Source organism: Panthera pardus, unplaced genomic scaffold (genome assembly GCF_024362965.1).
Source record: "Panthera pardus isolate Hobbes unplaced genomic scaffold, ASM2436296v1 HiC_scaffold_20, whole genome shotgun sequence".
In the NCBI taxonomy this organism is placed as follows: domain Eukaryota; kingdom Metazoa; phylum Chordata; class Mammalia; order Carnivora; family Felidae; genus Panthera; species Panthera pardus.
In genome coordinates, this window is record NW_026526766.1 from 24,728,956 (window position 1) to 24,741,552 (window position 12,597).

At 35.3% G+C, this 12,597-nt stretch overlaps 1 protein-coding gene across 4 annotated transcripts in view; it reads right to left on the minus strand.

Annotated features, from left to right (window-relative positions):
- Positions 1–12,597, minus strand: part of GKAP1 (G kinase anchoring protein 1) — an 89,716-nt gene that overhangs the window by 15,681 nt on the left and 61,438 nt on the right. For 3 of the 4 annotated variants that reach the window (XM_019423549.2, XM_019423547.2, XM_019423548.2), the window contains one exon: positions 2,233–2,334. In XM_019423549.2, coding sequence (XP_019279094.1) covers positions 2,233–2,334 — 102 coding nt within the window. The remainder of the gene's footprint in view (positions 1–2,232; positions 2,335–12,597) is intronic. The other variant, XM_053907835.1, reaches the window with a different exon arrangement.

The window sequence follows — 12,597 nt, forward strand, 5'->3', positions numbered from 1 at the left end:
ATCTCACTCATAAGTGAAATAAAAAAAACAAACAAACAAATGAGCAAAGGGGAAAAAAGAGAGACAAACCAAGAAACAAACTCTTAACTACAGAGAACAAATTGATGATTACCAGAGGGGAGATGGGTGGGGGATGGGGGAAACAGGTGATGGGGATTAAAGAGTACACCCACCATGATGAAAAATATAAAATTAAATAAATAAAATTAAAAAAAACAAAGCTTCATAAATTATGAGCAGGACAAAAAAGAACTGCAATTAGAACCACTAGATTGGTGCTACATGAATATATATTTCAATTCTTATCTAAAAACTTGGCCTAAATATATTTATAAGATATAGATGTATATAGTACCTGACAATTTCTTTTTACCTAGGGCCCAGATTGATGTGAATAAATATAAACTAAATGTTAAAAGCTGTCACCAGAAGGGAAATGTTCCATTAAAAGAATTACATCAAAGAACAAAAAGGTACTTAAATTTCTTGGCTTATATATATTTTTTGTTTAGCCATGGTCAACTAAAATTTTACTGCTTTCAATAGTAACTTTAAATTTTAATTTTCAGTTATAAATTCATTTGATGAATAAAAAAAAAATCTATTGGACTCAAGTTGCTAAGATCCTGTTAAGAATTTCTGCATGTTTGTTCATGGCTGATATTGCTCTGTGGTTTTACCTTCCTGTAATTAAACAAATAAATAAAATAAAATCCAATTGCCTTCAAATACTGACCCCAAATAACATCTCCAATATAACCTTTTACAACTTTCCATTTCTCTAAATTTCAGCAACAATATATTTCTTACCATTTCCATGCCTTTGTAGGTACTGTCTCTACCTGGAAACACCATCTCTTCTGTGAAAAGCTTAGCAATTTTCAATAGCAGCAACTAATTCAGGATTATTTCTGTGATTTGGGAGCACTCTGTCAAATCTCTATAAATTCTACAGTGTACTACAACTATTTACATGTGTATCTTCCTCATTAGACTATGAGCTTCTTGGTACCTCATATTTGTATTTCTTCTCTGTGCCTGGCACAGAGGAGAAAAGGAAAAGGAAAATATAAACCACAAAGAGAAAGCTAAGGGAGATGGGTGGATGCAGTCCAAAAAGGTTTTAGCAGGGATGATTCCTAAAGGCATAAGTAGAGGAGAAAGGGAAATGTAAGAACCATCAGAGCTCGAACTTGAGTTATCATTTTTTTCACCATTGCATATGTGGGGCCCAGAAAAGCACCTGGCACATTATAGGCACTCAACAGATAACTGTTGAGTGAATAAATATTAGTCAAAAAACAATGACACTTGAGATGAATAAGAGATTAAAAAAAAAAGCCTAAGGAAGCAAATCAAAGAGTAATATGCAGGTTTGTGGTTAAAATAAACTGTATAAATAACAAATGTTGGCAAGGATGTGGAGAAATTGGAACCTTCATGTATTTTGGTGATGGGAATGTAAAATGTTGCAGGTGCTATGGAAAACAATATGGCAGTTTCTCCAAAAGTTAAACATATAATTACCATGTGATCCAACAATTCTACTTTTAGGTATATACCCAAAAACTAAAAGCAGGGACTCAAATACTTGTACATTAATGTTCATGGCAGCATTGTTCACAACAGTCAAATGGTGGAAACAATGCAAATGTCCACAAACAGATGAGTAAAGTTCAAGATGTAGTATACACGTACAATGGACAATTCAGCCATAAAAGGAATGAAATTCTGATACATGCAAAAAACACGGATGAAACTTGAAAACATTATGCTAAGTGAAATAAGCCAGACACACAAAGACAAAAATTATACAATTCCATTTATATGAAGTACCCAGAATAAAGCAAATTCATTGGAATTACAGGTAACCAGTGGCTGCAACAAAAGAAGAACAGCAGTTATTTAATGGGTACAGAATTTGCTTGGGATGATGAAAAAGTTCTGGAAGTAGATAGTGGTTATTCACATAGCACTGTGAAGATAATTAATGCCAATAAATTGTATACTTAAAAATGGTTAAAATGGAAAATTTAATGTTATATATATTGTAACATGAGAAGAAAATTACACTGTTATTCAGATTTTATATCATTAATGAGAGTTTAAAAACCTGAACAGTAGAAATGTTATTTCTATTGATCAAATATTACACATATTTACATATAAGAAAAACAGAAAAGTACCATGTAAGAGAATTATTTTAGTTTACAATAGTAAATAAATACAAACCTCCCATTGAGTGATCACATTTTTCAGCTTCTGGATTTCAGCATCTTTCCTTTCAAGTTCCAACTTTAGTCTTTCAATTCTTCCATCTTTCAGAACTACTTCCTAAGAGAGAAAAACACTATTTTAGAACTAAGATAGTTCTACCATTTCTGGTTTACAATATTTACAATATTTGTGAACGTTTAAGAGGAAAAAGCCTGATTTTTCCCAATTTTAATTCATTTTCTAAAGCAACCCTAAACCGTTGACTACATTTCCACTTCTACTCAATTATAATTGTAATTATTACAGTAAAAGCAAATAAGATATTTATGATTAATCTCAAACTACAAGCATAACAGAATAATATCAAACTTTGAAATATTTCTATACTGGGATAAACATATTAAAAGTGCTCTGTGACGGGGAGCCTAAGTGGCTCAGTCATTTCGAGCATCTGACTTCAGCTCAGGTCATGATCTCACAGTTCTTGAGTTCCAGCCCCATGTAAAGCTCTCTGCTGACAGCTCAGAGCCTGGAGACTGTTTCAGATTCTGTGTCTCCTTCTCTGTCTCTGTCCCCTTCCCTGTTCATGTTCTGTCTGTCTCTCTCTCTGAAAAATAAATAAAACATTAAAAAAAAAAGTGCTCTGTGACAAGTTGCTATTAGTTTATCTTTAAAACTCAAAAGAATTCAAAACGTATGAGAAGTAATCAATTATAATTTATACTTATTTTATAATTTATATTTTATACTTGATTATAAAATATAATAAGTAACAAATAATAATAGAACCCCAAAATTAACAGCTTTTCTGTATATCAGCAATTACTAGGCAGAAAATATAACTAGAAAAACCAATTCCTCTTCAGTAGCTATAAAAAATATCCCTAGAGGCACCTGGGTGGCTCAGTCGGTTAAGCATCCAACTCCTGATTTCAGCTCAGGTCATGGCCCCACATTGGGCTTGCACTGAGCATGGACCTGCTTGGGATTCTCTCTCTCCCTCTCTCTCTGCCCCTCCCCCTGCTGATGTACGCACATGGTCTCTCTCAAAATAAACATTTAAAAAGTATATCTCTAAAATTAAAATTCAGAAATGTTTAGGATCTATAAAGAAAATTATAAAATACCAAAGAGGACATGGAACAAAGTATGTTTGCAGATGAGAAGACTAAATATTATTTAGGTAGTTCAATAAAATTTCAATTGAAATTCCAGTCAAAACTTCATCCAGGAGAATACAGAACAGAAACAAAACGTTAATGCAATGAAGAGGAATTTGTCTACTGAATAATTGTACACTATATTGCAAAAATAACTAAAGTAGTGTGGTCAGGGCACCTAGGTAGACAGAGCCACTGTGCTAGAAAAGAAATTCCAGAAAGAGACTTAAGATATAAGAATGTTTTTTTAATGTTTATTTATTTCTGATAGAGAGAGACAGACCATGAGTAGGGGAGGGGCAGAGAGAGAGGGAGACACAGAATCTGAAGCAGGCTCCAGGCTCTGAGCTGTCAGCACAGAGTCTGATGCGGGGCTCGAACCCACGAACTGTGAGATCATGACCTGAGCCGAAGTCAGACACTCAACTGACTGAGCCACCCAGGCACCCCGAGATATAAGAATTTATTGTAACATACTTATGGTATTTTAAAGAAGTGAGAAAAGGCTGAATTACAGAACAAATGTAGGTTACAGGATAAATGGCTAACTGGGGAAAAAATCAAGTTAAATAAATCCCTGCCATCCTGCACCACATACCAAAACAAATTTAAATGCAAAAAATCATCTTACAGTCACATAAGAGTATAAATTGGTTCTATTTATCTAATGACTAATGTGGCAACATTAACTTACTCTACAGAAACTCTACACCTAACTGCTAGGTGCTGTGTGTACTGACTCTTGCTCTCTGGGACTTGTCCCAGAGGAGGCAGATATAACATCAATGCAAGGTTTTAAGCCATGAAGAAAAGCAGCACAGTGCTATAAAGGGAATAATGTGGACTATTCCCTGGTGGATCAGGGAAGTGTTCTCTGAGGTAGTGACACTTAAGATGAACTTTGAAAAAAAAAAAAAAAAAAGAGATGAACTTTGAGAGATGGGAAGGAACTGGTTAAGCAAAAAGTAGAGGTAAGAGATTTCCAAGTAGAAAGAGCAGTATGTTTAAAGGCTCTGAGGCAGGAGAGAGCCCGAATTTGAAGGGGAAAGAGGCCAGTATGGTTGGAGTTTAGTGAGGGGGAAGATAGTAGAAGACAGAAGCCTAATCTTGGAGAGCCTTGTGAAGCAGTGAAAGATTTTGAGCAGGACTATCAGATTTATATTTATGTTACATTTATGTTTTTCAGGGATCACTTTGACTGCTGTGGAAAATGGATTAGAGTGGGTAGGAAAGGTATAAAGACCCTTTAATAACAACTGCAAACCCAGGTCAGAAAAGATTATGCCTGAGATTAGAAGTTTAGATAGAGAGAAGTATATCATAGGAAAAACTATTTGGGAGCAGAATCTACAGTATTTATTGGGGGTTGAATGTGGCAGGTGAGGATGATAGGCTTCAAGATTCTAGTTTAAGGAATAAGGGGAGTGGATCCAAATTAGACATATATATATTAGGCCCAAGAACTGCACTTCTAGGAATTTACCTTCAATAGGTAAGTGAGGTGGGGAGAATATCAGAGTGTTCACTGAAGACTTATTACAACAAAAAAACTGGACTTCAATTTATATATATATATATATATATATATATATATATATATATATATATGTATATACACACACATATATATATATATATACATATATATATACACATATATATATATATATGTTTATTTTTGAGGAGAGGAGGGCAGAGAGAGAGAGGGAGACACAGAATCTGAAGCAGGCTCCAGGCTCCAAGCTGTCAGCACAGAGCCTGATGCTGACAAACTCCCACACTGCAAGATTATGACCTGAGCTGAAGTCAGACACTTAACCTACTGAGCCAGCCAGGCAGCCCTATTATTTTTAAACATTTATTTACTTTGAGAGGCGGAGGGGGAGATAGAGAGTGAGCAGGGAAGGGACAAATAGAAAGGGAGAGAGAGAATCCCAAGCAGGCTCTGTACTGACAGCAGACTCAAAGCCACAAACCATAAGATCATAACCTGACCTAAGCTGAAACCAAGAGCTGGATGCTTAACCTACCGAGCCACCCAGGCACCCCTGGACATCAATTTAAATGCCCAACAACAGGATACAGGCTAAACACGTGGTAAATTCACAAAACTGAAAACTCCAAAGTCACTAAAAATGATATAGAACTATAAAACATTCACAGGGTCTTAATATTATGATACCATATGCAAAGAAGAAATTTGGAAGTATATACACTAAAAATGTAATAACTCTTAGGAGATTTATTCTTGTGAGATTATAGAAATTTCACTTTATCATTTAAAAATTTCTTTTTATTATGGTATCTGGGTGGCTCAGCTGGCTCAGGTCAAGATCTCACAGTCTGTGAGTTCGAGGCCCGCATCAGGCTCTGTGCTGACAGTGTGAAGCCTGCTTGGGATTCTTTCTCCCTTTTTCTCTGCCCTTCTCCTGCTTTCTCTCTCTCTCTCAAAATAAATAAACATTTAAAAAAACTAAAATTTCCTTTTATCAAAATTGTTTTATACTGAGTATGGAATAATATGAATTACTATTCTAGTTTTGAAAAAATGGAAACACAGAAGTATTAAAATCTAGATGAATATCTATCATCTTTGAGTAGGAAAGTACTTCTGAACATACCAAAGGGAAAAAACTGAAAGGAAAAGACTGATAGATTTAACTTGATGAAAAATTTCCACAAAAATACTATAACAAAATCAAAAGGTAAATGAGAAACTGGAAAAAACAGTCACAACCATATGACAGACATATAACCAATAAACATGAGAAAGTACACAATTTCGCCAGTAAGCAAAGAAATGTTATCTCAAACTGGTACATTTAAAATATTTTTCTTTCTCAATGTGGGTAACTGAAAGCAATTTAGTGTTTTAAAATACTCAATTATTTAATGTATAAGAATTATGACTTAATAACTCAAAATGCTCACCATATTTATTTAGCTAAAAAGTGGTCCATAGAACGGTTTCCACATTATTGGAGGAAAAAAGTATATATCATTAGAAAAGCAGGACCACAACAAATTATCAGTTTTCTCCAGATGAATAAAATTAAGGTCATTTTTTCCCACTGAATCTACAAACTGGAGATAACATCTACCAACTTCTAGTTAACTGTGCAAATTAAATGAAATAATCATTTTAAATAATGTTTAATATAGCAACCTCTCAAGTACTAATTTTTGCTATTATCATTTCTCCACTTTACAGAAAATCATACTGTTTTTTTTTAATGTTTTATTTATTTTTGACAGAGAGAGAGTCAGAGCATGAGTGGGGGAGAGGCAGAGAGCGAGGGAAACACAAAATCCGAAGTAGACTTCCAGGCTTCGAGCTGTCAGCACAGAGCCCGACGCGGGGCTCGAACTCACAGACCACGAGATCATGAGCTGAGCCGAAGTCCGACCCTCAACTGACTGAGCCACCCAGGCGCCCCGAGAAAATCATGCTGTTTTAATGTACATTCATTTTTATAAAATCCTGTATTTCAAGAAATAACTTAAAAAAATATCTTCTAAGTAGAAAATATTATACTATAATGAAGATACAAGGATGTAGAAGATAAAGTCCATGTCCACAAGGGATTTGTAATCTGTTATAATAAAAATGTGCTCTGTGAAATGTGCCATAAGAAAAACAAAATGCTGTGTAGTAAGAAAAAGAAGGAAAGATCACATCCAGATTTTCTACGTTTCGCGTGTAGGGTGGGGCAGTGAGAGAAAGCTTCACAGAGAAGATAGCATGTGACATGAACCTTGAGCAAAGCTAGGGAGGATTGAGCACTCTGTGACAGGTATGCTCTGCTCTAGCTATGAGAAAATCTGGGAAAGAATATAGTTGGAGTTAATTAGGTTGAAACTATATCACAGAACAATGCTTTCCAGCTTATATGACAGTGACCCACATTAAAGAATGTTTTAGATCATGATCCAGAATGCACATACATGTCAGTGTATGTAGGTATATGTTGTGTATGTGTACATATATGCATTGGAACAAATTTCATAAAATACGAGTAGGTAGATGGTTTATATACTCTTGACCCTTTTTTTCTATTATCTACTATATTTTTCTACTATCTATCTATAAATCTACTAAATTGATTTCTGGACCTGTTAAATGAGTTGGAACTCTCAGTTTGAAAAGCACAGACTGAGGACTTTACATATCAGGTCAAGGACATTGTACTTGATTCAACAGACATTGACATTTAAGGGCTTGTGTGGCATGGTAGAAGTCACACTTTTTAAAAAGCCATCTGGTGGCAGTGTATAAGAGGAATTACACCTACCATTAGAAGGCAGGAGGCAGGAAGACTTGTCAAAAATTACTGAAATAATACCAGTAAGACATAATGAGGGCCTAAATTAGAAAAGTGTTCATGAAAATAGAAGAGAAGATAGATTTGAGAAATATTTCAATGATTAAAAACTCCCAAACCTTGAAAAACAGAAAAGTAATAAAAGAAGTTTAGAGTCTGGATATCTGGATAAAATGACAGAACCAAAAACAGAAATGATGGAAGTCAAGCCAAATGTTTGGTTTGGAGAGTAAATGATGGGCATGAGTTTGGACATAGTGAGTATGGGTATCACCTGAACAAAAGAGCAAGAAATACCACAAGGGCAATTAATAAAACAGAGCCCTCAAGTCCATAAGACCAGGAGTGGATGATCTACCCAATGCTGGTAACGTTATGGACAATCTAGTAAACTCATACCCTGTTACTAGAAGACAATGTTGATACACATCAAGAGCAACACAGATGTTTATATCCTTTGATTCAATTATAATTACTACTTTTAAGAATTTATTTCAAGGAGGGGTGCCTGGCTGGCTCAGTTGGTGAAGTGTGTAGCTCTTGATTTGGGGGTTATGAGTTCGAGCTCCACATTGGGTGTAGACATTACCTAAAATAACAAAATCTTTAAAAAAAATTGCAAGAAAATAATTCATCAAAAAAACTAAACATAAGAAGATGTTCAATGAATATCAAGTGACCAATTCTCAACCATCTAAATATTCAATAATAGGGCAATGAATGACCAAGTGAATTATACTGTCTTGATTTGACAATATAATGCATGGTTTACAAAAGGGGCTACAAAACTATATTCCCTATTGTTATAATTATTTTTAAATACTCATGCATGTGGTATTTTCCTAGAAAAGCAGTATTCAAAAATGAAACATGTTGTGTTAAGGATGGTTGAATTAGGAGGGGACGCCTGGATGCCTCAGTTGGTTAAGTGCCTGACCCTTGATTTTGGCTCAGGTCATGATGTCAAGGTTTGTGGGTTCGAGCCCCATGTCAGCTTCTGCGCTGACAGTGTGGAGCCTGCATGGAATTCTCTCTCTCCCTTTCTCTCACCTGCTCATGCTCTCTTTCAAAATAAATAAATCAACTTTAAAAAAAAATGGTTAGGGACATCTGGCTGGCTCAGTCAGTAGAGCACATGACTCTTAATCTCAGGATCATGAGTTCAAGCCCCATGTAGGTGTGGAGCCTACTTAAAAAAAAATACAATAAAATAAATTAAAAAGATGGGGCGTCTGGGTGGCTCAGTAGGTTAAGCATCCGACTTCGGCTCAGGTCATGATCTCGTGGTTTGTGGACTTGAGCCCCGCCATCAGACTCTATGCTGACAGCTTAGAGCCTGAAGCCTGCTTCGGATTGTGTCTCCCTCTCTCTCTCTGCCCCTCCTCTGCTCACACTCAGTCTCTGTCTCTCTCTCAAATAAAACATTAAAAATTTTTAAAAAACAGAGGTTTATTAGGATTGACTTATTTTCTACCTTTGAAAATTCCTGGCATATTAATGTATAATAAAAGAGGATTTTCACCTTGGCAAAAAGAAGAGTTTTCTTTTTCTGAGAAAGGAGCACAATGGAGAGAGGAAGGAGGTAAAGAGAGAAAAGTATTTTTTATTTAAAAAAAAAATTTTTTTTTTTAATGTTTATTTTTGAGACAGAGACAGACAGAGCATGAACGGGGGAGGGTCAGAGAGAGGGAGACACAGAATCTGAAACAGGCTCCAGGCTCTGAGCTGTCAGCACAGAGCCTGATGCGGGGCTCGAACTCACGGACCGCGAGATCATGACCTGAGCCGAAGTCGGCTGCTTAACTGACTGAGCCACCCAGGCGCCCTGAGAAAAGTATTTTTTAAATGGTCTTAATCTTTTTCTTTTCCCCATTACACTCAATGATATACTATGAGAAAATCTTAATTTTTTAATTTTGAAAAATTTTGCATATGCAGAAGTAGTCTATAATGACACACATAAGGTAAAAAGAAAATAACCTGAAGGCAGATTAAGAAGTTGAACATTACTTTGGCATTCCCTTCCCTCCTGAGAATATCCACTATTATGAATTTTGTATTGTCTTTCTCTTCCTTTGTTACCTCTTTTACTGCATATATCTGTATCTCCAAACAATATATTAAATTTACTATTTTTTGAAATATATATAAATGGCATCAAACTATTTGGTGACTTGCTTTACTCATTAAACATTGTGCTTTTGATATTCATCCATGTTGCTATGTGTAACAGCAGCCCACTGATTTCTCCTATCCATTTTGTTATTACAAACAACTGACTTTTGAACATTCATCTTGAACATGTCCCCAGGGTTTAATCTAGGATGGAATTTCTAGAAAATGTGGTCTGCCCATCATCTTCAACGTTAGTGGAATTAGAGAGAGACTGGTGAAACAGCCCAAACTTTTAGCTATAAAATGAATTAAAACTGGAGGATCTAATGTACAAAATGGTGATTATGGTTGATAACACTATACTGCATAATTGACCTTTTAAGAGGCTAGAACTTAAATAGTCTAAGGAAAAAAAAGGAAATGTGAGGTGATAAATGTGTTAATTAACAAGATGGGAGGAAACTTCCCACAATGTTTAGGTACAGCAAATCATCATGATGTGCATCTTAAATATCTTACAATTTTATATGTCAATTAAAACTCAATAAAGCTAAAACAAATATTGTTGCATCTTTAACATAAATAAATAAAAAGTTAATACCAAATTGTTTTCCAAAATGGTTATACCAATTTATACTATACCACTAGCAGTATGTTACTGTTGTTCTATACCCTTAATAATACTGAGTACTGTCTTAATTCCTAACACTCGTCTTCAAATTCACTCAGTTTTTCCTAAGCACTGTAGTGAAATTATTATCACATATTTTGTTCTCTGCTCAAAACTTTCAAAAATTCTTTACTGTCTATTGACTAAACCAGAAATCAGACCTTTAAATCCTCCACAATACTTTCTAACCCACCTTACCAAGCTTATACCATACTCAATGGTCTTTCTGTTTTAATTGAACTGGTTTAACTTCATTGCCTCCATATTTTTACTCATGGCCTTCTAGTTTCTTCTCCCTCATCTGTGCATAATCAAATTCTACTGTCCTTTTACATTCCAATACAAAAGCCATTTTCTCCTAAGAAAGCCATCTCTGATCTCCATTCTTGCGAATTAGTATGGCACTTTACCAGCATATATCCTTTTTTGGACATACCATTTTCTACCTTGTACAAAAATAATTATATATTAAATGAGTACAGTGTACAACATGGTCTGATAAACATTTTAAGTCATAACTGCTAATTAATCATAACTCCTAATAACAGTACATGAAAGGCAGGTAATTTCATCTCAATGTAACACAGCTGGTAAGCTACAGAAGCTATAGTTTGTGTTATTAGGTCTGTTTGATTTCAAAGACTGTCGATCTACTCTACTGCACTGTCACTTTAGTTTTACTAGACCATTAATGTTACTTAATCATTTAAGTGAACTTATATATGCCCAAATTTGTTCTACAAAGGGTTCTGAGACACCTATTTGTTGAAATACACTTAATATAATTTTTTCTATACAAAAATGATCTGAAATGACTTTAAAAAAATAAGATACGGACCACAAAGGGGAAAATCATGGTCAATGAAAAAAGAAAGACATATGCCAATGATAAATGTTAACATAGTTTCTCAGACTATACATAAGATTTGACAGTCAAGGAAAGACAGGAATATATTAAAATTCAATACTAGAAAGGAAGAAATTCACAAGTGCTTCTGGGCAGACAAGGATTTCCTGCTACTAAGTTGAAAATAGAGGGGTGCCTGCCTGGGTGGCTCCGTCAGTTAAGCGCCTGACTTCAGCTCAGGTCATATTCTCACCATCCGTGAGTTCGAGCCCCACATCAGGCTCTGTGCGGATAGCTCATAGCCTGGAGTCTGCTTCAGATTCTGTCTCCCTCTCTCTCTGCCCCTCCCCCGCTCACATTCTCTCTCAAAAATAAACATTAAAAATTAAGAAAAAAAGAAAATAGATATCAAATTATGTTAGTGTTATTTATAAACCATCTTACTGCTACATTAGAGTAAAAAGTTCTTAAAGGTCGGACTTCTTTTACGTCTCTCTATAACACAACACAGTAGGTGTTTAATTTGTTAAATGACTATCTTAATGAAACAAATAGATAATGTCAACAGAAGAGTAAAAGGATAGGAAACAGGCTTTTAGAATTTGGAACAGCTAGGGTGCTTGAGTGCCTCAACGGGTTAAGCACCCAACTCTTGATTTCAGGTCAGGTCATGATTTCACAGTTCGTGAGACTGAGCCCCATTTCCGGCTTTGTGTTGATGGCTCGGAGCCTGCTTGGATTCTCTCTCTCTGTCCTTCACCTGCTTGCGTGCTCTCTCTCAAAATAAGTGAGTAAACTTTTTTAAAAAGTTAGAATTTGGAACAGCCACTGTAGGAATCTTTCAAAGTCAAAATGTACAGACTTGTTATATCATTATATTGCACACCTGAAACTAATATAACATTGTGTACTAATTATACTTCAATTAAAGAGAGAGAGAGATGAACCAAAGGCCTGTTAAGTAGAAATGAAGATATGGCAAAAGTTACATAGCACTTATTTTCAGAGGAGAACATTACACTGTTTTTAAAAAAACAGGTTGTCCAGCAACACCTGGAAGCCCAGGAATTAAATCAAAATAGAGGAAGTAGGTAATATTGTGAAAGGCAATGCTGTGCATCTGAAAGGGAAGAAGAGAAAATCAAGGAGGAAGGTGTTTGTGGGCACAGTACTGAAATTACTACAAGTTCCAGGCTAGGAACAGTTACTGATGGATCAGAGGTCAATTTAAGTTAAAGAACATATTCAAGTTTAAGAACCAGTAAA